The sequence below is a fragment of the Sceloporus occidentalis genome, unplaced genomic scaffold (genome assembly GCF_023333645.1).
Source record: "Sceloporus occidentalis isolate IW3139 unplaced genomic scaffold, rSceOcc1.0.p SCAF_16, whole genome shotgun sequence".
Taxonomy (NCBI): domain Eukaryota; kingdom Metazoa; phylum Chordata; class Lepidosauria; order Squamata; family Phrynosomatidae; genus Sceloporus; species Sceloporus occidentalis.
This window is the reverse complement of record NW_028316996.1, coordinates 892,039-916,021: the sequence shown is the minus strand read 5'-3', so window position 1 is coordinate 916,021 and position 23,983 is coordinate 892,039. Positions and strand designations below refer to the sequence as shown.

General features: G+C 43.3%; 1 protein-coding gene across 1 annotated transcript; it reads right to left on the bottom strand.

The window, feature by feature from the left end:
• Nucleotides 1-8,188: 8,188 nt before the first annotated feature.
• On the bottom strand, nucleotides 8,189-17,758 carry SLC35E4 (solute carrier family 35 member E4). The gene is made up of 2 exons (XM_089481705.1): nucleotides 17,125-17,758; nucleotides 8,189-8,628 (listed from the first exon to the last, which is right to left on the bottom strand). Exons 1-2 carry the CDS (start codon nucleotides 17,756-17,758, stop codon nucleotides 8,189-8,191), a joined length of 1,074 nt encoding a protein of 357 aa, XP_089337831.1.
• Nucleotides 17,759-23,983: the final 6,225 nt, after the last annotated feature.

Sequence of the window (23,983 nt, the reverse complement as noted above, 5' to 3'; positions counted from 1 at the left end):
ATAGTTAAATGCATTTTTTCCACCATTAATAACATTTTCTATACTAAATATTTACTCGGGACCAGAAACTGGGGGTGAAATCTAAGCAGATCATTGATTATGTGATAGCAACTTCTAGGGTATATTGTTGATGGTTAGCATATTTGCATGCCTGGGAACTCTCGGGGTTTGACCTGGAGTCTCTGGATGAAGCATAACTTCCCCAGGTCTCCAAGTAACTCTCCTATTTTTTTGAAGCAGGGGAGTGACCACTACCAGCCCAATTATCCCACTCACAAACCATTTAATGTTTTCTCAGGCTAGCCCAGCCCTTGTCTGTGACTAGCCCCACTCATCTGCTGCTAGCCATGCATTTTAGTGGCTAGGCCCGTCCTTGTGCGTGTCTACTCTTGCCCAATGTAAAGCTAGTCCCTCAGAGGAGGAAGCGCTCCAGGTAATCTACCATACGATGTTTGCGTGTTTGCACACAACACTACACTACTTTTTGTCGCTGTGAAATAAATAAAACATATATGGGGATAGAGTTTTTTTGGGGTTTTTTTTACAGATTATCTCTGATAACACTTTACTGCTCTGTTGGGTACAATTTCAACTTCAGAGGTGACTCAGATCTGCAGCTGAACAGTCTACTCCTAAAGTTTGTGCAAATCAGTGGACGTATTCTTCAGCTACTGGAGTAATGCAGAAAGCGTACTTGCAACACATACTGATTAGCACTGAAGTATATTTAAGTGTATGAAGTATATGCATTTAGCATTGAAACAGGGCTGGAGTTGACCTTTACCCCTGCAGCTCACAATATACGTTCAACAGAACTTATCGGGTACTGGCTGCTGATGGATCAGAATGAAGGCCCCTCTAGGTTTAAACCCTGAAACCTTGTGCTGTGCTATTAAAGGACTAGTATTGAGAATTACTCTACCACTGAACATCAATAAGAACTTTGTTCCAGATTTTCTTGTTAATTTGTATATCCTACACACAATACAGTTAACTAGCTTTAAAAGAGAACATTTCTCATAGGGCCTTCTTGACATGTTGGGTCTTTCTTGAAAGTGTTACATGAGAAATGCGTTGTTTCCCGCATGTCAACAAATTCCCTTTTGAAATTTTACCAGTGGGTGAAATTATTGTTGGCTATATTTCCATGTATTCTAGAATAACTGTTGCAAAAAAATATTGCAAAACCACCAAACCCCAAAGAAATCAAGTTGCCCCTGAAAAACCAGAGTGAACAACAAAAAAAGTTAGAAGTCTATTATATCGTTTCTTGAAAGAAACATTAATAGTTTCAGATGCCTTCCTGACAACGGTTCCTTCCAAGAGATTCACTTTGTGAGTTGTTCAGATCCATTTGATGTGTTTGTTTTTTTTTTTCGATTCAAAATTTTTTATTGACAGCCAGGCCCATCATGTGACAAAACAAATAGAAATAAAGCATAGTGAAACAAGGACTGCATCCCGGCGTCTTTTTCGTTTTTTTGTTTTCAATGGAGATATAAATGCAGCATGAAACATGTGAAAACAAAATGCGACGGAAACAAGACCAGAATCAGAGGTCCAAAGGGGCCTTGCGCCCCAGAATGGTCAAGAGAGTATAGGTGGAGAGCATATGCCCCGACGGGCGAACATAGTTGACCTACTAGCAATTCTGGAAATACAAAGCGGAACATACAGAAATTTTTTTGTCTTTTTAGAAAAAAAACAAAAAACGAGGCGGTACGGGCAGAAACCACCAAAGAAACTGAGACCTCAATAAGGAAAAAGGAGACCCATGGGCAGAGATCCCATGTAACAGTAGGCAAAGCCGCCCAGAGGCGAGCAGTATAATAGGGGTGCCGCAGTTGTCTGGGAAGCACACAGCGGGGGCGGGGGCAGAATGACCTTATAATAAGACCAGACACTAAGACTTATGAACCTTCCACCCTCAGAACAGGAGAGACATGAGAGATGACATGAGAGAGAGAGAGAGACAGAGGAAAGAAAAAGAGAAAAAAAAAAAAAAAAAAAAAAAAAAAAAAGGGTAAAGTTATAGATACATATAAATGGGTCCGAAGAGCCGCGGAGGTAGATCACAAAGCGGCCATCCTACCCGTAGAGCCATCGGCGTACGCAGAAGACATCCAGGGGGTCCACACCATCAAAAAACGCTCAGAAGTGTCATGTATGTATGCGGTGAGTTTTTCCATGTGCATAATATGCCAAATTTTGGCCAGAAGCTGTGAGTGGGATGGGATGCATGTATTCCAGTTTTTAGCAAGGGAGAGTCGCGCCGCAGCACAGATTCTATGAATAAGCCGGTGAGTATGCGAGAGGAATTGAGGATTAGGGTGATGCTTATTAAGCAGGGCCGTCAAAGGGCACCGATCCACCCGAGTACCAATGATCTCACTAAGAAGATCGAAGATCCATGTCCACACATCCACAACCAGGGGACACGTCCACCACATGTGGAAATATGAGCCCCTTTCTCCACAACCTCTCGTGCAACAATTGCTGGAACCCGGAAAAATCTGGGCAACGCGGGAAGGGTGGAGATACCACCTGCCAACCACCTTAAATGCCCCTTCTTTAATAAGAGTATTAGCTGTAAGCGAGAATGTGTTAACGTAAATTTCTGACCAGTCCGACTGAGTTAAAGAGATACCCAAGTCACGTTCCCACAGCCGACAATGGGGAGGGGAGTCAGGAAATGCATAGGTGATAAGGTGAGTATAAAGTTGTGAAATCGCACCCGGCTGTCTCCCCCCCGTCCAGCACAACCGCTCAAACGGAGTCAGAGGCGGCAAGGTACTGGGAAACCTGAGCGCTGTCAAGAAGGAACGAAGCTGGAGGAAATGAAAAGTTTCAGTAGGGGGCATCTGTAAGACAGTAGTGAGTGTGTGTAAAGAGTGCAAACTACCCCTGTAATACATGCGACCAGCTTTAGTTACACCGTGATCCCACCACCAGAGGAAGGACGCAGAGGACATACCGGCGGGGAAAGCCGGATTACGAAACAAGGGAGTGAGAACAGACGGCGTGCTGTGCAAAGAGTACCGCAACTTAAGACGATCCCACAACGAAAGAGAAAAGGACAACGTGGGGCTACCTGAACAGCACGGACGCACGCCCCTCCCCAGCCAGCAGACCTCCGAGACGTCCGGCAGGCGACACATGGCCTCCTCCAGGGGGACCCATCTCGGGGCCAAGGCACCAAGATGGACCAGCGTAAGCTGGGCTAATTGGGCAGCATGAAAATAAGACAACAGATGAGGTACTCCCAGGCCCCCCGCAGCACGAGGTCGATAAAGGTGAGATCTCCTCCATCTCGGTCTAGCCCCCCTCCATACAAAGCGGAAAATCTCCGCCTGGAAAAGGTCGAGGTCTCGGGACACCAAAGGGACCGGGAGCGAGCGGAAAAGGTAAAGTATTTTAGGAAGGAGAGACATCTTGACACTATAGACCCTACCCAGGAGAGATATGTTATAGGGCATCCACCTACGAAGGTCTCCCTTCAAACGTTGCAGCAACGGAGGGTAGTTAGCATTATAGAGATCGGAGAGGTGGGCAGTCAAAAAGATCCCCAAATAGCAGAGGCGGTGGGGTTGCCACTTAAAATCAAAATTGAGGTCTAGTAGTTTAACAGTATGGGGCGGGAGGGAAATATTCAGTGCCTCACACTTCGAAGCATTGATCTTATAGCCCGAAATGTCGGAGAAGCGGGATAGAAGGGCATACAAATTGGGCAGAGATACCAGGGGGGACGTGAGGGAAAGAAGCACGTCGTCCGCGAAGAGGCTGACCTTGTATTGGGAATCCCCTACTTGCACTCCCCTGATGTCCGGGTGCAGACGAATAGAGGCAGCCAGCGGTTCAATGCAGAGTGCAAACAAAAGGGGAGAGAGGGGGCAGCCTTGACGCGTACCGTTTCGCACGGGGAATGGAGAGGACACGGTCCCTCCGGTGTCCACCACCGCGCTAGGGGAGGAATAGAGACCACGCAGAGCTGACAGTATAGCCCCAGTAAAGCCAAAAGCCCCGAGCGCCGCCCACATATATTCCCAATCAACCCGATCAAACGCTTTCTCCGCGTCAAGGGAGAGCAGAAGAGTTGGAGACCGGGCCAACCGGGAAGCATGGACGACCCCCAAGGTGCGACGAATGTTATCAGGGGCCTCCCTACCTAACACAAAGCCCACCTGGTCAGGATGGATCAGTCGTGGTAAACAGGGGGCGAGGCGCAACGCCAATACCTTGGCGTACAGCTTAATGTCCACATTAATGAGGGAAATAGGACGATAATTGGAGCAAAAGGAAGCGTCCTTCCCTTCTTTAGGGATCACAACGATTTTGGCCGAAAGCATCTCAGTAGGAATCCGAGAACCCGATAAAAAACTATTAAACAGCGCGGCCAAGTGAGGGGATAAAATTTGCTTATAACGTTTATAGTAAGATGCCGTGAATCCGTCAAGACCGGGCGCCTTGGCGCCTTTCATGGTGGTGAGAGCAAGGTCAACCTCCTCTTGAGTAACCTCAGCGGATAACGACAGCACCTCATCCGGAGAGAGGGTCGGCAACCGAGAGTTCCTCAGGAACTCTTGCGTGCATTGGGCAACATGCGGTGTATGGGAGGTTTTATGACCGTCATAAAGGGAGGTATAGTAGTTAGCAAACTGTTGACAAATGACATCAGGATGGGAGGACGCATGACCGGAGGAGGTGTGAATTTGTCTAATAGCATGGGACTTCGTGGCGAAGCGAAGACGCCTTGCCAGCATGGTATCAGGCTTATTGCCCTTTTCAAAAAATTTTTGGTTCGTCCAATGAATGGCCTTCAAAACCTCGGCTGATAGAATCAGATTGAGCTCGCCCTTTTTGATGACCAAAGAGCGGAGGGCCTGGGGGTCCCCAGTGGATTTGTGCAAGCGTTCAAGGTCGCGGATCTCGGCCCGCAAGAGGCGCTCCTGGCGGAGCTTCTCACGTTTCTTATGGGAAGCTAACCTAATGAGTGTGCCGCGAATAACGGCCTTATGGGCCAGCCACAACATCCCTACTGCCAGGTCAGGGGAGGAGTTCAAGGTGAAATATTCTTCCAGGGCCTCAGCTACAGAGGTGGCTATGACCGGATCCGCCAACAAGGACTCATTTAGTTTCCAAGTACAAGCCGGGGGGCGCGGGGAAAGACCAGAAAATAAGCACTCGACTATCCCGTGGTCTGACCAAGTAATTTCGTGTATGCGAGAAGACAGCAGAGAGGGTAGTAAAGGTTGTGAAATAAAAATATGATCAATACGGGAGTAGCTATTGTGTGGGTTAGAGTAGAAAGAGTAATCCCTATCTCTGGGGTGTATCGAGCGCCAGGTATCAAACAAATGCATGCGTTGCAAAAAAAGTTGAAGAGGTTTGTAGGAGGCCCGGGGAGTCGTGGTGCGTCTAAAGTCAGATCTGTCCAAGTACGGGTCAGGAGTGGCGTTAAAGTCCCCCCCCACAATCAGGCCAGTAGACCTGGGAACATCAACCAAAGCTTCCAACTGAGAATAGAAGCCCGAGAGGTTGGGAGAAGGGGCGTAAACATTAAGAAAGCATATGTCGCGCCCAGACAAAGTGCCGCACAATCGGATGTATCTACCTGCCGGATCCTTGTTTAAGCTAGTGAGTTGAAAGTCTAGTCGTTTGTGTAGGAGAATCGAGACTCCATTGTGCTTCGTGGGATGAGTGGCATGAAAGTGTTGGAGGAAATGTTTGCCCCAGTATTTGGGAGCGTGGTCATGTTTAAAGTGGGTCTCTTGTAAGAAGACCACATCGGCACGAAGTGCAACATAGTTCTTGATAGCTTTAAGACGCTTGTGTGGGGAATTGAGGCCGTGTGTGTTGTGAGTAATTACCTTAAGTGCAGACCCCCCAGAAGTCCCCAGCGCAGCCATCAGGCCCAACAATTGAGGAATGCGGAACTCGAACAGAAGTCACGAGAGGCTCCTGCGAAAAAAGAATACAAAGTGAGAGAAAGAAGAGAAAGAGAAAAAAAAAAAAAAAAAAAAAAAAGAGGTCCTCAAGGGCTGAGGGGAAAAGGTAAGCAGGGAACAGTAGAGGAAATGGTAGGGAACTAGAACCACAGGGGTAAAAAAGCGGGATCTGCCCACGGGTACCAACCGAGGTGCGTCAGGTGACGATCTCAGAACGAAGGCGACAAATAGGGGCAAGCCGTATGAGTCGCGGGATAAGCACCCAAATCCCAGAAGGGAGATGGAAATGCCTATAACTTGAGATCCGAGACGAAGAGCAGCCCTCACACCGATATCGGTGAGGCTGCGCTATAGGGGGACCTGGGAGACCAGATGGGACCCCCCACCGAGAACAAACGAAGAGTACAACCTGACAACTAATATGGTAACACAGACAGAACCACATATGTAGCATACCGTGTATGAGCATATATATGAGAAAAAAAAAAAAAAAAAAACAAAAAAAAAAAAAAAAACAAAAAAAAAAAAAAAAAAAAAAAAAAAAAAACCATTTGTAAGTGTGGGTGCGTGGGAGCAGTGGGACCAAACCAAGAGCCCTGGACCCTTACGACGAAGCCAACAGGGGCAACAATAAAAAGTAACAGAAGACCACCTGTAGCAATAGCGAGAGGCCCGCTGGAGAAAACAGTGGTGGAGTGGGACCATCAGCCAACTCGACAGCTCAAGAAGCAATGACATGGAATGTGTGTGAGGAGTACGACAGACCCCTCCATGCCATGCCTACGTGGAGCGTGGTTGCCACGACATAAGCCAAGGCAAACTAGTATAGGAAGAGAAAAAAAAAAAAAAATAAAAAAAAAAATAAAAAATAAAAAAAAATAAAAAAAAAAAAAATTATATAACTCTTGTATGAGCGAGCAGCAAATCCCACAGGAACAATATGAACCCCTACGGTAAACCCAACAGGGGTAACGAGGTTAAGTAACGCAAAAAGGCACAATAGACAACAACTCAATTCAGTCCCTTCGCGAGAGTAGTGGCGGAACAGGATCAGCACCATCGTCAACCTCCCCCGAAGTCGCATCCAGAAGTGGTGAAGGCGAGGCAGCCCGACCGGGATGAGGACGAGGATCCATCAGGGTTTGCAGGTGGAGCACTTCGCGGGTAACCGTGATACCCAGGTGTTTCAAAAAGTCTGGCCCTTCCGAGGGGTCCCGAAGTACGTGCTGAGCAGAACCGTGGAAAGCAGTAAGGCGAAATGGGAAGCCCCATCGGTACTTAATTCCATGAGAGCGAAGGAGCTCTGTAATGGGTTTGAGTACCTTCCGCTTCTGCAGCGTGGACGGCGCAACATCTGCGTAGAGGTGAGGTGTGATACCGTCCAAGGATGGTGATACATTGCGAACCGCGCGAAAGATAGCTTCTTTGGTCGTGTAATGGTGGCATTTTATGATGATATCTCTCGGGTTGTCCGAAGGTGCAGGACGAGGCCTTAGAGCCCGGTGAACCCTGTCTAGATGGAGATCCGCGGCCGAGGCCTCAGGCAGTAGGAGGCGAAAGTAGCGGTCAATGAAGTCAGGCAAGGGAGCCGCTTCGGGCACATTACGTACCCTAATGTTGCAACGTCGCGAGCGGTTGTCCAGGTCTTCAACCTGCTCCTGTAGGCTCCGGTACTTAGCTAGGGTACCGTCCCAGTCCACCCTGGCGGCTTGGTGCTCCTCGGCCATCACCACGTGGTTTTGCTCGAGAATGGTAGTGCGGGACTGCAGATCGCGTACCTCTTTCGTCAGGGTCGCCAGACCTTCCTTGATGTCGCGATGGAGGTCCTTCTTGACCGTCCGGAGAAGGTCGGTAAGTTCCGCGATGTCCTTTTTAGTGCAGGGGGCGTCGAAATCATCGTCCCCAGGGTCCGGGCCGCAAGAAGCACGCGGTGGAGCGGAATCTTTCTTGCGAAAGTAAGAAGCAACCGCGGTCGACGAATCCTTCGGGGGATGTTTAGGCATTGTGGTCTGCCGTGAAGGAGTCCAAAAAATGCGTTATATCGCTGGAAAAAGCTGTTTATCTCGGTGGGTGAATCAGGAGCAACTCAGTGTGCGGCCATCTCGGTCGAGCTCCAGGACACGCCCCCCTGATGTGTTTGTTTTTAATGTTATTGAGGCAAAACAGCTTTACAACATAGACTGTAATGCAGTTCTTGGCAGATAAACAATCCTTCACAAACTGGGCATCTTTGGTGATATGAATCACTCTGACTTGGCATGCTGGTCAGGAGTATGAAGAGATTTTCTAGATCCAAAGTGTTCCTCTATAAGATCACAATTGTGATACATAAACATCCCTGCCAGTGTAAGACCAATGCCTGTGTAACTAAGAAATGTCAACTGGTTTCCAAAGAGCACTCTAGATAAGACAAGGTTACCAACCAAGTTGAGGTTTCCTAACACATGTATGGTGACTGCAGAGGTCAGGGTGATGACACAGAAGCTTGCCAAATTATACAAGACAGATCCCAAGCAACTGAGAACAATGAAGAACCAGAGTTTGTTGTGGCAGTCTGGTGGTGTTTCCCATGCTATCTCTCTCTCCAGTAGCACTGAAGCCATAAAGAGGATGCAGAAGCTGGGGATGGACATCAGATACAGCAATGTTACCGAGTGAATTCTCTCCTCTTTCAGAAGTGAACCTGAAAGTGAAAAAGATGATTGAAATGTTTAGCACTTACCGATACTCAAAACAGAAATATCTATAGCTGCTAATTAGGCAGAAATGCTTATATATGAACCAGTGTTATATTTTAGAAATCTCCTGTGGACACTTGGAAATATTCAGATATGAGATTTCCTTATACATTTAATACATAGCATTACAATGAATTTATCAATTTAATGCATCCTTATTTGTTCTTTCTTTTTTATTATTTTGAGTGCACCCCATTTTTTCTTTTGTTTAAGAATATAATGATCACCCTGGTGAAGGTATGCTGCCCAAGTGATTCTCGCTTTCCCTTCTTTCCGCTCTCCTACGTTATTTTTTCTCTTTTCTATCCTCACTCTCTCCCCATTTTCATTCTCTCTCACATTGTTTTTTCCTTTGATTCCATATTCCCTTTGTACACAAAGCTATATCCAATAAAAGTAAGCGAAAGATAGTTTCTATAAATCATTTTAGTTATACTAAGAGTTCATCTAAATACCATTAAGATACTTATTTACCATAATTATATATACTGAATTTAATGCGAGATTTAATTATGCATTAGAACAAAACTGAACTAAAGGGTCACCAGATTATACTGATTTCTTCTTTATTTGAATATCCCCTGTCATAAACCAAACATGTTCTATCACGTACTGTTAATTTCTCTTTATTTGCTTCTCTTCTTATATTACCTCTTGTTCTCTACATCCTTTTGGTTCACTAAAGACTCTACTATTACTCTACGGGGCCAGCAGGTGTCCCTGAATTATTATTAATAAGAGTAAGAGGCAAAATGAGAGAGCAGGGAAGGAAAATGTGGTCGGACAGGGGGGGATAGGGAATTAGAGAAGATAGTGAGAGAGCACATGCTAGAAAAAAGGTCCAGGGTGTGACCATCATCATGACTACAGCAGTTAGTATGTTAGTGACATCACAAGAGTAGGTAATGGAAGCAACAGGGCTCCAACGGGTATCTATTGGCATGAAACATACATTGGGGTATCTATTGGCATGATACATACATTGGGGTATCTATTTTCATGAAACATACATTGGGGTATCTATCGGCATGATACATACATTGGCGTATCTATTGGCATGATACATACATTGGCGTATCTATTGGCATGATACATACATTGGGGTATCTATTTTCATGATACATACATTGGGGTATCTATTGGCATGATACATACATTGGGGTATCTATTGGCATGATACATACATTGGGGTATCTATTTTCATGAAACATACATTGGGGTATCTATTGGCATGATACATACATTGGGGTATCTATTTTCATGATACATACATTGGGGTATCTATTGGCATGATACATACATTGGGGTATCTATTGGCATGATACATACATTGGGGTATCTATTGGCATGATACATACATTGGGGTATCTATTGGCATGATACATACATATTACAGCAGAGCATGAGAGAGGGACTCATTTTAAGATTCACATCTCCCACAAGCATGTGCTTTCTCTAAAGCAATAATGGACTTCCTGCTAGGACACACCAGACGTTATGTATAGTTTTTCCATAGCTTGTATATTCTTCAAAGTACTTCTCTACCTAGACCTGATACTAATATGTAATAATAATAATAATAACACTCTTCTCTTTGCTTCCTCATCTGTTGTGCCAGTTTTTTGACGCAACAATACACATAGCAATGCATTTCTGTTTGCTCATAAAACAATGCCAGCCTGTGCTCCACTCTTCAATGATTGCCAAGGATTTCATCATACACAATTATATACTAAAGTGTTTAGTTTAATATACAAACACTTTTTCAGACATTTTTGTTGTACGTGTATATACTGACAAGTGTCATACCAAACATGTTTTTGCAGACTGTGTAACATAACCTGATTGTACAATAAATTAGTGTTTCACGTAGCTGGGTACTATGACCTGTACAGCACCCCAAAGGTCCAAATCCCAATGAGCTTCTGCTGCATGAGAAGCTTGACTGGCTCTGTATTATGTATAGTTTAAATAAGGGACATCTCGTCATACTTTGACCTATGCATTTTTCAGGGCCAGCTCAGCCTCTTACTGGAGAAACTTACCTGTGCTGGCCCTTTATAATGAATATTGAATGAGAGAGTTACAACCCCAACTCTCATACAAGCTGTCCTGACAACTCTCCCTTTAATACATAAAGTGTTTGTTGTTTAAATGAAGATCTCTGTAAAAGTGTTGCTGGGAAATTATAACCTCTGGTGACCTCGCTTTATACCTTTATGTGTCTATATCTCTGGTCCTGTGTTTATACATACTATAAAAAGCAAAAATAAGACTAAAGGGCTTACATTTACAATTACACAATGGTGCCGTACACACCTTGAATGAATTAAATGATGGAGTCACGCCTGGGTAATTGCTTGAGCAGCATGTGCAGAAGGGAATAGTCCACGTTCTCAAAGTGCAGTATTCAGCGAGTATTTATGACGTTCGAAGTAGCTCAGTTAGTCCCTAGGGCAGGGGCGTCCAACCTGCGGCCCTCCAGCTGCTGCAGGACTACATCTCCCAAATGCAGCAGCTGGAGGGCCACAGGTTGGACGCCCCTGCCATTTTGGCCACGTTTGTTTTACCAGGATTTTATTTTGTATATGGTTAGTGAACCCATACACTTTATATAGTGTTTTGTACATTGTATTGTAAGGGCAGATTTTTATATGTGTATTCCATCATTTAATATAAATATTATATTATAAAATAGATAACAGGGAGAGGAAACATTTTTGCACTAACTTTTAAGGTGCCTGGCCTCTTTTTCCACATTATGTTTTAATTTTTGACTGGTGTACTTACCAGGGAATCCCTCCGTTGGTGCAAAATACTTAGGATGTACCATTATATCCTAAAGGTCCTTTGGACCACTTCCCTTTGCATGTAATAGTACATCCTAAGATCATGAATAGATTAAGCAGGGAGTTACAGCAAGATGAAGAACTTCACATCACTACTAAGGCCAGGCAAGTCAGTACTCAGAGGAAGAGGGAGAAGAGCCAAACCAGAAGCAGCTTAATAATTATTGCCCTCTCTGGAAATGGATACATGTGGTAACATCAGGATGGACATAAAGATCTGCATCTCCAAAGGGCAAGTAGCCACAGCTCATCATCAGCAAGGTGACTGGCTATATGACTTAGCTTTGGATTGTTCTTCACCCTAAATGACCTAGCAAGGGGTTGAGCCCCTTATTCCAACAGTCTACTTTGTTGATTCCAACAGTGTGGAGGCTGAGGTATAGGCAGGTATATTAGGTACTTAGTTTAATAACTGGATACCTGAATAGGTAATACTGCAGGTAGAATTCCAGGATAGAAACCACAATGCCAGGTAGCAATGCAAAACGGAAGGTCAGCCGGGTTTGGTTCACTAAACGTGTAGACAGACAAGCCAGGTTTCGAGCACAGATTAGAACAGCAAGGTACACAATCACTAGGTAGGAGGCTAATCCGACAAGCCAGGAGACAACTGAACTTCAACTAATCTCCCTGGTTCCTTCTTCCATACAAGTCATGACTTCTAGCCTACCTTAAGTCTTCGTAGGATAGCAGGGGTTAGCGGGAACAGGAATCTGTAGGATCGCACCAGAGTTAAAGGTCTGTAAGAGCGACTCTATTGGTCGCTGACAGGGTCCACTTTTGGCACCAGCCAATGAAAAGCAGCTGCCCTTCACTAGTTGATGTCAGAGGAGCCCCCTGCCGGCGACCAATAGAGTACCTTTTGCCTTAAGTAGTGCCTCTTATGGACCATACAAATATAAATCCTAGCTCGGAAGCCATTGGTCTGTGTGTGGTGGTGTTGGGGTCCCGGAGGCTGCTCATTTACACTGTGTGTAAAGGGGGAAAGGGGGACAGGTTGGGGCTGCTGAAAATGATGTGTGCACTGGGCGAGGTAGGCATAAGAAGCGAACAAAAAGAGGAGGAGAGAGAAAGAGGGATAGAAGAAAAAAGACCCAAACAATAAATAAAAGAGATAACAGTTGGGCCAATGAGAGGAAAGCAAGATGCAGAGAGGTGATTAGGGACAGAGAAGACAAATAGGAGATACATAGAGGGGAAAAAGAGAAGAGAACAGAGGGAGGGGGTTGAGAAGGGAGAAACCATAAAGAGAGGGAGAGAAGAGAGAGAGAGTAAGAGAGAGGGAGAGAGAGAAAAAAAGACTTCAGTCCTGCCAAGAACTTTAATTAACTTCCCGGTCTGTTTGGCTGCTTTTCATGATCTTGTCCCAGTTATAATAGTACACTGTGTAACCCTATCAAAAATATTTATGGTAATTTATGCAAACGTTTGCATCCCTTCCCTTCCTACAGAATTCACGTATCCGCTAAGACAAGGCCAGATACATTTCAGTGAGGTGATCCAACAGAACTTGGAATTTTATATGTATAGTTATTGATACTCTTTAATTTAAAAAATCTACCAAAATATGAATGATGAAGAAATGTACTTAAAGAATGATTTCTGGGGATGCTGTCTATAGTTACAAAACTTTTTACTTCAACAGAGCAGGTGGGATGGTGCCGTTAAAGGGACAGTATGATGCCCTAACCAGCATCATGAATGATGAATTCATATTATAGTACTAAGTAAGTAAATATGCATTCTTTATCTGGTCACACTTATTGGTTGAAGATACTGCAGCCCTGGAACTGGCTGGTGGTGAGCAGAGCACTAACTAGGAGTCTATGATGCTTGGGGTAATTTTGATGGTCATGTCCTAAGCTGGTGTCACATCAGCTTCCAGATGCTTCTCTGCCTTTTGGCTAAGATAAAGTGAGTACATGTGAGAGAGGGAAAGCTTGGTGCTCTGGCATTAAGGCTGGGGATGTCGTCAGAGAGCCAGAGGTGTTATAGCATCCCCTAGCATGGATCCGCTGGGGCACTTGGCACTTTGATGGGTGTGTGAGGGGCACACTTTTTTTACCACTTTGCATGGGTTGATAAACATGTTGTATTTACCATAGATCCCCTCATGATGCACCTTTTATACAACCACTCTTAATTTGCCCTGGCCATTGGCTCATGGTGGAGGGTGAATTTTTTATCTTACCAGCCATTGGCTGGGGCCTGTGATACCTTCACTGGCACTTATTTTGGCATCAACACGTTTCATTTTTTTCGGATTCAGAACACGATTGATTTCAGGTTTCGGTAGTGAGTTAAGCACCACTGGATCGCTTGAAGCTACAGTGAACCTGAGCCCCCTAAGACTCAGTCCAGTTTTGGTGGGGTGAAGTGCTGTGTGCCTTCTGGCCACGACTTTTTTCGTACAGGAGGACGTTTTGGTGCTCATTGATGGGGTAAAGTGAAAAGGACTTTGTATAGAAAGGTACATATCCTTCTTTTGGATCAAGAGTAGGAAGGTTAGGTAGAAGAGTTGAACTTGATGGACTTAGGTCTTTTTTCAACCTTATTAACAATGTAGCCAAATAAATCAGGGTGGTCTCATTGATAGAAATGGCTGTGATTAATGGGTCCAACAACCTATGGTAGTTTTTCCTTACTTTTTCACTCTGGCCAATCAGCATTTACAAAAGTGCAAGGTAATGCATAGTTTCTTTTAGTGCAGAAAATGTACTGTTGTAGGGTGGATTGGAGAAGCTGTAGTGACTACTGTAGCGTATTACAGGGACTGCAGCAGACATTTTTTCCCCTGTTCCTAAGTAAGGTTTAGTTGATTAAGACAGTTGCCCATTTATGCTACTAGCCAAACCACTGTAATTTGTGGACAAGTTATCTTTCTATCATATCATTTATTATTCTTCATTTCTAAATACATATTGGTGACAATATAAAATGTATAATACATAATATTGGGGAAATTCAGTCCTGCTCCCAGGGGTGTCTGCCTGCCCAGGCCCAGTGCTCTACTACTACTACTACTACTGCACCTCTTACTCTCGGAGAAAATGGTGTCAGGGACCTCCTCATTTCGGAATGCCCCCAGAGTGTCATTACTAATGAAAAAATGCTCCCAAAGTTTGTCCGAGCTGAATGGACAGTAAATAAAATGTGTTGCCCAGAAATGAACAATTTTTTCTCGCCATGCTCTTGTCTAATAAGAAGCATAAGAAACATGTCAATCTGCTCCTCCATATCTGCCAGTTGGTTTGTTTCTCCCTATAGCAGCAAAGAGTGAGGCCAGCTGAGAAATATCATATAGTATATGGATAATAGGAAACATGTTATGCTATAAAGGATTATTTGTAAAACCTTAGGTTGGAAAACAGGCTAACTTTAGTTTGGATCTATTAATAGAAATGTACAGATCAGGCTTGTTCTAGAAAAAAAGGTAGGAGGGCAGTTCCCTGTTTGTAAACATACAGAGTTTCAAGCATGCAGCTGAACAGCAGCTGCCACACGGCGACTGACAAGCATTTACGAGAACTGATCCTATAAATGTAAACAGAAGGACCTGTTCAGAAACGTACCAGACAAGGGAGATTGAAATATGTCAAACGTTATTCTAGTTCGGAATTACAGTATAACCTTTGCCAAGATTAGAGTTTCATTAACCCTTTATGTAAATTTAAAAGGGGAAACAAATTATTAGATTTACCTGGAGCTCAAAATTTCCATAAAGGGAAATTAGAGCTAAAATAAAACTGTGTTTTTCCTTAAGGAAACATATAATTATTTTGTAACGCAGAACATTTTGTAACACAGTACGTCTGCCAATTTGTGTGCCATTGTAAGACTTCAGTCTTGTTTCTTGACCTTCTGTTATGTACAGGCAATGTCTAAGACAATTTCCTCTAAGAATAAATTGTTTCACACAAAGAACAAAAATAAATACTAAAAAATACACTTTTCTCTCTACCTACACAGGAGCCCAAGATTTGTCATAATCTGTTTTGGTGATATGACATCACCTGGATACCGAGGTCCTAAAATGATGTCAGATATGTTCAATGGATACAAAAGAGATTTATGAATTCCTTAAAGCTGTATTACCCTGTGTAAAAAAAACATTGCATAACATAGGGAGAGTGTATAATTAAAAATATGTTTTTTAATTGGGCTAATTAAATCAATATGAATAATTGTAGTAAATTGTAGGTAAAATAAATCATACACATAAGCTGATTTACAAACATGAAACATTATTATTATATAATATGATGTGTACTGGTAGACCTTTGTGCTTTTCCACCCATTACACGACTAATGTTTATACACATATTATCTAAATACGTTTTTTGCCAAATCTATTATACTTTACAGCCAAAGGACTAGTGACAAGAATAGTTTGGCCAATTTATGGCAAAATGTCACCTAGGGTTTAAAACCCTAGGTGTAATATGTACTGTTACGTCTACTCAATACAAAAAAACAAACAACGAAGTGCAGCAAGCAGAATAATTTCCAAATAACAGTTATTTTACTGGGAAAATAGTAGCTATCGTGTGCACTTTAACCTCTTTAGGGTTTTTAGTATGTTTTTTTGCCATTTTTACCATACATGGGTTTAATCAAGATTCCCCTATTTCGTATTTGATATATTCACACAAAGTTTACATCCTGTTTTTTAAGGAAAAATAGGGCTTTCATTTGAAACAATAGAAACACACAAAAAACATATAACAAAAACTTTACTTTTTTTTTTGCAGAATTTCTCCAACACACTGTGCCCCTTATTAACAATAACCCAATTTATGTTCGGTAACAGACATACCCGTACATATTGTTTTTTTTTATGTTCTAGAGGGCCACATCCAATTGTTACATAGTACCCTATAGTGTAGTATTTTTGTTACTTTTGCCTTAAGCCTTAAGGTTTGGGGGTAGGGAACGGGCCAGGGTGTGATACTTTTTACATGCAGTGCTAGAACAATGTGATGTAAGGGCTCTTTATTATTTATTTGCGCTGTTATGTGCACATGTTAAGTATGCCAGTGATCTCACTATGACATCACTGAGCTCACTGTATTGTTTATTTCTTTTTCATTTCTAATTTATTCATTTTTTCCCCAAAAATGTTATTTTTAGTTGTGTTTCTCACTCGCTTCCCTCCAATCTCCCCTGCACTGATCACACTGTGATCAGCAAGCAAGTTTCCATTAACTTGCATTGCTAAGTGTTCAGGGTCTGTCCTCCAGTGACCTTCCAGTGGACATCAGCAGCAGCGCTGGCTTCTGCTGACAGGTGAGAGACCAGACTATCAACAGACAGCCTTATGTCCCGTGTAGCAGCAAGGAGGGATGTCCCTGTGGGTGTCTTGCCACAGGTTTTCAGGACATAACAGTAATCCTATGGGGTACTAAAGGGGTTCAATTAACATATACATTACAAGAGCTTCTTAACAATCACTGCTGATTGTGGAAGCAAAATAAAATTACCCGTCGCAAGTTTTGCCAGATTTAGAAAACAATTTAAGATTTCCTGGGAAAACTAATGCCACTCCACTTCTGCCATTCATGATTATTCACATTTGTTGGATTTGTTACTTACTCTGTTGTATAGATTTCAGTCCTCTGAGAAAGGTAGAAGCAAAAAGGTACATACATCCAGTTTGGTCAAACTGAGCCTCTCCGATAATGCTGAAGCAGGCCCCCAGGCATATAGGGATCATGGCAGTGTACTTCAGTGTGTGCTGTCTGGCACCCAGGAATACTTTTGAAAGTACCAGCGTAAATATGGGGGTTGTCGTATAAATCATCTGAGCCAAAGAGAGCTGAACGCAGCTTAGTCCCAGGTTCCCAAAGGCAATGCTGGAGCAGAAAGTCAAACTCAGAAGAAAGATTTTAAACCTGGCAGTGGCATTCAGAGACACTTCTTCCTCAGCCTTCAGCTTCACCAAGCCGAAACGGAGCATGGGGTATTCCATCAAGACAGCTGTGAGCATATGAAGTGAGGACAGGAGCAGGGGATACCTGAAGTTGTACACTACAAATATCCATTTGTTTAGGCTAGATATGGTTGTACCAGTTACTAACCAAAGTAATACTGCAGCTACAAGGTACAGTTTGGTGACTCCTTTGCCCATTGGTGGTTGATCAAGCTTAGGTTGTATAATGGAAGCTGACGATGCCCCCTCAGAAGGTTCCATTTCAATCTCATCTTTCCTGCTAGGTGCTAAACACATTGGGTTTTAAGGTTGTTCAGTAGCCACTATAAGACACTTTAGGACACGAGAAAGACCTTATCAAAGGGTACCAGCATCCTCCAAATTGATCAGATCATACAGTGTAGTCTTGCTCAGTAGTGTTTATATTACTTCCTTACACAGGAACAAGTCCGCTGTAAAAAAAAAAAAAGAAACTTGTTATGAACTAGCCATCTAATGGTCTAAGCCACAAAGTACTCAATGACACTGGAAGTCCCTGTTGGGATATGAAACACTGATGATACCCACCTTGTAGCTCTCCAGGCAGCTGCACTGGACAATCCTTTGCTGAGCCATTGTTCACCTTGACATGTCCTCTCAAACCGGTAAAGGGAGTCTTATGAGCAATTCCTAGACTCCTGCAGACCAGACAACAACAATAAATGTTTCATGAAGGAGCAACATTCTCAATGAATGTTCCGGAGTGGAAGATGTGAGTCTGTTATGGTGTGAGCAATATCCCTTCCTGTAACTCCTCCTTCCTAAACCCCTTTGCTGTAGATTCACAAACACAGCCTGATGTATCTGAACAAGAGGAAGGAGATCTAGAAGGATGGAAGAGCTCTAGAAACTCATTCAATCCTACATGCAACCATCATCAAAATGCAGTAATATGGCATTAGTCAGTGTCTCATAGCAACAGAAATATTAAAGAGTAAATAGTACCGTCCGTGCTGGCGATGCTGGTGATTCACAGGCTGTGTGATGCGAGCTTCGTTTCCATGTGTATTTCCCTATGAAGAATGACAGGCTGTAACGTCACTCAGACCAAAACCCAAAGGGTTGGCATATCGTGTCCCTCCTTGCTTAGCACATCCCATGCCTTCTAGGTCAGCCTTCCAAAATTAGACACCCCCCCCCCGGCACAGGGCACATGTAACGAGATACCATCATATTAACCCGTTCGGTACATTTCAGTGGGATGTACTGTCCACCTCCTGGAACTGAGCACTTGTTTACCAACTTGCAGCCCTATTTTAAATATACCGTGTTCTATTAACTCTTTCACCACCCTATGAGTGTGTATCTCATTGCCACACAATGGCTATTAACCCTTCTTTAACGCATCAAGAGCAGAAAACCATGTGCCGGTATATCTTTACCTTCATACCGATGTACTGTGATACAGACTTTTTTCTCTCGTACTTATCTACAATTAAACAGGATAAAAATGTGTTCTTCGTAAACTAATGACATATGTAACAACAAAAAGGGATATTTTATGTATTTTATAAATAGGGGAAATCGTTTTATACTTTATTATAATTTGTTATAATTATATATTTATGGATCTCTTAATAGCTAATGAGTAAATGTAATGTACGATCTTGTAGTCTTCTGCATCTTTTCCACAAATGGAAACATTTACTTGTACACAGTGCACTGTTTTGGGGGTTGCTGCCTGTGTGTATTATGATTGATTGAAACCAGTATTTAGAGAGGAAACATCCGGGATAAGTTGTATTTACAAAGGTTAGGCAATACACCAAGGTAACAACAAAGTAACACCCGCACACTTCACACAACAGACCGGTCCTGCGCACCCGTCATTCATATTCTACAATAAGAACAGCGCAGGAAGTGACGCCATTGAAGTCGTTACTAAGGCAAAGAGTAGAAAGAGCCTGTCAGTGTCCCTATTGGCTGTGCTGTATCCATGGGCGGGGTTATGCTGTAAACTAAGGGACGCCTTGTTGTAACTAAGGGTTCGGTTGTTAAGGGCTGTGTTCCGTTGCTAGGGAGAGGCTGACCAGAGGATGCTTGAGTCTCACTAGTAGAGCCTTGTAACGGGTGGAGTGTCTGTGTAAACATTCACTTTAAAACTCGTGACTACACCTACAGAGTTTGGCAGGCTGTTCTTGACCCTTCAGTACCAGGGATATTTCATACCCTAAAGAGCACAGTTTTGTGATTTTTAACATGTTTGTTAAACCATGATTCTGCTTTTCCTATATGTATGTATCCACAGAAGTTATACATCAATTTGTTCAGGACAAGCAGGCCCTTTTAAAAAAAATAAAACAAAATAAATAAATAACATAAAACAAAATAAATTAGAATCTAAACAAATTTCTGCTACGCAGTAAGAGCTACTGCTGAACTATGAACCGGTTTATGTTTAGCAACATTCCCTGATTACAGGAACGCCCAACATACATTGTTTTTTATGTTCCAGAGGGCAACATCCATCCCTTACATATTACTTTATATTGCATTTTTATACTACTGGCTGAAGGGGTTTGGGGGTAGTGAAGGTTATTGTTTTGGATTTTTTACGTGTAGCTGTATGGCTAAAGGAGATAATATTTCTTAATGTTTTATTTATTCTCATTTTCTTGCACTGCTTTCAGTGCAGTTATCTTATAGATGCTAGTGATGTCAAAGTGACATCACTGGACATCCTTTAAAGTTTTTTTATCACATTTTTTTTCACTTATATTTGTTTAATTTTTTTAATATTTTGTTTTTTTCCCACTCTGATCACATTGTGATCAGTAAGCAAGGCTCCTCAGCAAAGGCTGCCCGTCACCTTTTTTGTGGATGGATAATAGGAGCATTGCGGGTAGAAAGCCCCACTATATGTAGTTGTACATACTCGTAGATTGCGCATAAAGCCCATTTAACATTTCAGATGTCCAAACCAGGACACCTGTGTTGGGAGGTGCCATAAGAGACGGGGAGTAGTAAAGCCAACACCAGAATTGTGCGTGCCTGGCACCAAGCATGAGTAGGGCCACCCACTCACCGTACCCAAAGTGCCACTTTACAGTTCTCAGCTGCAGAGTGGCACAGATATCTATCGCTTTTACAGATTCCTTGGCTCTCAGGGGATATCAAAGAATCTCCCCAACCCCCCCTTGATCCCCACTGCCCACAAAAGCAGGACATTAGGGAGCATTGGCCAGTTGGGAGGATACTGTGATTTACTCTGCCCAGCCCAAGATGGTGAAAAATAAGTGGAGGTCTGTGCTGTTGCCTCCTTGCTACACTACCATCCCATTCCACCCACTTCTGGGGCCATTCCCACCTTTTGTCACACCTGCGACATAGGGTACCAGAAATGTTTGGCTTTTTAGTATTCTAGTGGTTGGTGTTATGAGGATACATTGGATTGGGTTGAATTGGACAAGTGAAATGAGACCAGTTAGGAAATTCCAATAATCCAGATGAGCTATCACAAGGATCTGCCAAATAGTGATGTGTGCAGTGTACTTTATAAAAGAGCAGCCTCACACACAAAAACCCTACCCCACCAAACACAGTATGGCCTCCTGCCCTAATGGACTACGCACACACCCCCCCCCCCACACACACACACACACTGCACACTCTGGGAATAATCAGCCTGCCATACTCTAGCCTGCTTATGCATACCATGTGCAACTATGGTGGGTTCAGGTATAGGAGGATGCTCATTTACACTCTTTCCAAGGGATGGGGTGATTGATAGGTTAGAGATGCTGAATATTGGCGTGTTTAGTGGGTAGGGCGACAGAAGAAGAGAAAAAATAAGAGCGAGAGAGAGAGAGAGAGAGAGACAAAAAAGAGTCAAAAAGAAGAGAATGGATGAGAAAAGGCACCAAAGGAGGAAGAACTGTTACGGAATCAGGCACCACAGGTGATGGACCCACGATGCAGAGATGGCGAGAATATCCGATAGACAAGCCGGGATCGAGACAGGCAGCACAGGAGCGTGGTCAATGCAATAGCCGGGGTCGGGGCAGGCAGCACAGGTTCAAGGTCAAATAACAAGGCCGAGGTCGGGACGGGCAGCGCAGGATCAAGGTCAAATAACAAAGCCGAGGTCTGGTACACGTGGAGATCAATCAATTCGCAAGAGCACCCAGAGAACATTAACATGGACTCGTTGAACGGGCAATGAAACAAGGAACAGGAAGGTTTAAATAGAGCCAATGGCGGGAGAGCAGGTAAGATGACGTCATCGCGACCGGCGCAATAGCGTCGTCGCGATGGCAACAACAAAACAAAACTTCCTGCCTGTGTTACCTCCGTGAAAGACGCGGAGGGGCCACACAGGCAGGGGAGGTAAAACAACCTCCGTGGACATGCAGCGGCGACCAACCTCTTGATCGCCGCCGGCATGCCCGCGGCGGTTAACTACGAGGTCCTCTCTGCCTGTGTTGCCGCCGCGAGCGACGTGGCAGTGCCACACAGGCAGAAGAGGTACTGGTCGGGTGCCGCGAGCATGTAGCGGCGGATCGTTTCTCCGATCGCCGCTGATATGCTGCGGCAGCCCGAACAGAACCGTCATTGACCGGGAGGCGTGCCTGCTCTATACGCACGCCCCCTCGTGTGCGTGTAGAGCGCACGTCAGTACACGAGGGGGACGTGCGTGAGGAACGCCGTGGGACCCCGGCCGGACAGGTAGGTGTAACAAGAACAAGATAGAAGAGAGGAGAGAATAAAGACAGAAGTAACAGAAGGAGAGAAATAGAGGTAGATGCAGAAGGAAGAGTAAATTAAGAGAGGAAAAAAGGAGAAAGAGGAAGATCATAAATATATGAGGAGGAGAAAGATTGTAAGACAGGGAGAGAAAAATAGAAGAAAGGGAAGACAAAGAGAAGAGAGAAGGAAGAGGGAGAAAAGGGGGAAGAGAAGAAAGAGAGGGAGAACGAAGTGAGACAGATAAAGGGGATGAGTAAAGAAAGAAACAAGTAGAAAAATGGTGGAAAGAAAGAGTTTGGAGAGAGGAAAGTGAATTAGGAGAGGGAGAGAAAGTAAGATAGGAGAGAAAAAAAGAAGGAGAGAAGACAAACAGGGAGAAGGGGAAGAAACAGATAGAGTGAGAAGAGAGAGAAGGGGAGAGAGAGATATGAATAGACTGAGGTGAGAGAAGACAGAGAGATAGTGAAGAAGAGAGATGTAGGAGCAAAGAGAGGAGATATTTTATGATGGGCATAACGTGTATGCTAGTATTTAAATCTATAATTCATCTGAGCATGTTTATTTTCTATATTGTCTATGAAAGGGTAATGGACATTTTAGTCTATGGAAGCTCATCAGCCAATTTTTGTAATTTAAAAAAATAAAAAACATGTTTATTTCTATAATGTTTATATGTCAGTGTGATTTGATCAAGTGGGATGCACTACATAGGCTGGTCTCTACTTACTAGCTGAATTGTTTTGGCACTGATAAGGGTTGGGATCAAAAAGCACACGTGAAACGCTACCATGGAGTATGTGGGATGTGTAAAAATACATAAGGGAGTCAATTAAACGACCAAAGGTGGCCACCCCAATGAATCGCCAAGATTCACTGCTGTGAGAATGCCCCCCTGATTCCCTGTTGTAGTGAAATACATTGCACATACTACGAGAGGCACCTTTGGATGTGATTATTATAATATAATGGTAGGCTTCAACAGGCTTCTTTTGTAGCAGAGATTGGCCTGAATTGCTCAGCATACTTTCAGCCAAGAATTGCCATGGTCAGTTGTTTTATGTGTGCAAATATTTGTCTATCCTTGTACCTGTCTAGAGTTTCTTCAATTGTTTCTTGCGAAAAAATGTACAGCCACACTTAATGTGGCATCATCCCACATAGACATTGTTTCAATAGATTAGTGTTTCCATCAAGTTGGCATTTTGTCAGCACAGCAAGTAAAAACATAGCTTAGGTTCAATGATAACCGAATCAAAAAAGAATCTCTTTTTTCAGAAATGGTAACAATTGTATGCAATATGGTACATGATATGTTGGGGCCCCCCAAGGCTTCTCGGCACACCACTGGACCCTACCAAGCTAATGTAATTAATACCAGACATACTCAAGTTGTTTGTTATCATGTCTGTGCCTTATTTTTGGTATAAAATGCCATATTACATATTTTTCCTCCATGGTATTACTTTATGTGAGTACCGATTTCACGCATGCACAATGAGAATGCCAAAATATGTGTTACATCCCTAGCCCTAATTTTCAAATTTGTGCTAAATGCATTAACAGAAAACTGAAGTGACCTTACCTTCCCTTCTTCTCTTTATACATGCAGCATTTATAAAAGGAAATGCATGACCTGAACATGTATCATCATGCATTGTTAACTGAGATATTGTATTACTACACTGTAAAAAGATATCGAATTTAATGTTGTAAACCTATTACTCTATACAACCAGCTGTCACTTTAATGCATTGCGAAGGCAGTCATCATTCCAAAGCACAGTCATCGTTAGCAGTA

Bases quoted from the DNA above. Each gene is read 5' to 3' on its own strand.
- SLC35E4 (XM_089481705.1), bottom strand. From the start codon at position 17,758: ATGTGTTTAGCACCTAGCAGGAAAGATGAGATTGAAATGGAACCTTCT. The intron at 8,629-17,124 runs GTAAGTAACAAA...TTTCACTTTCAG, and splicing joins ACTGAAATCTATACAACAGA to GTTCACTTCTGAAAGAGGAG.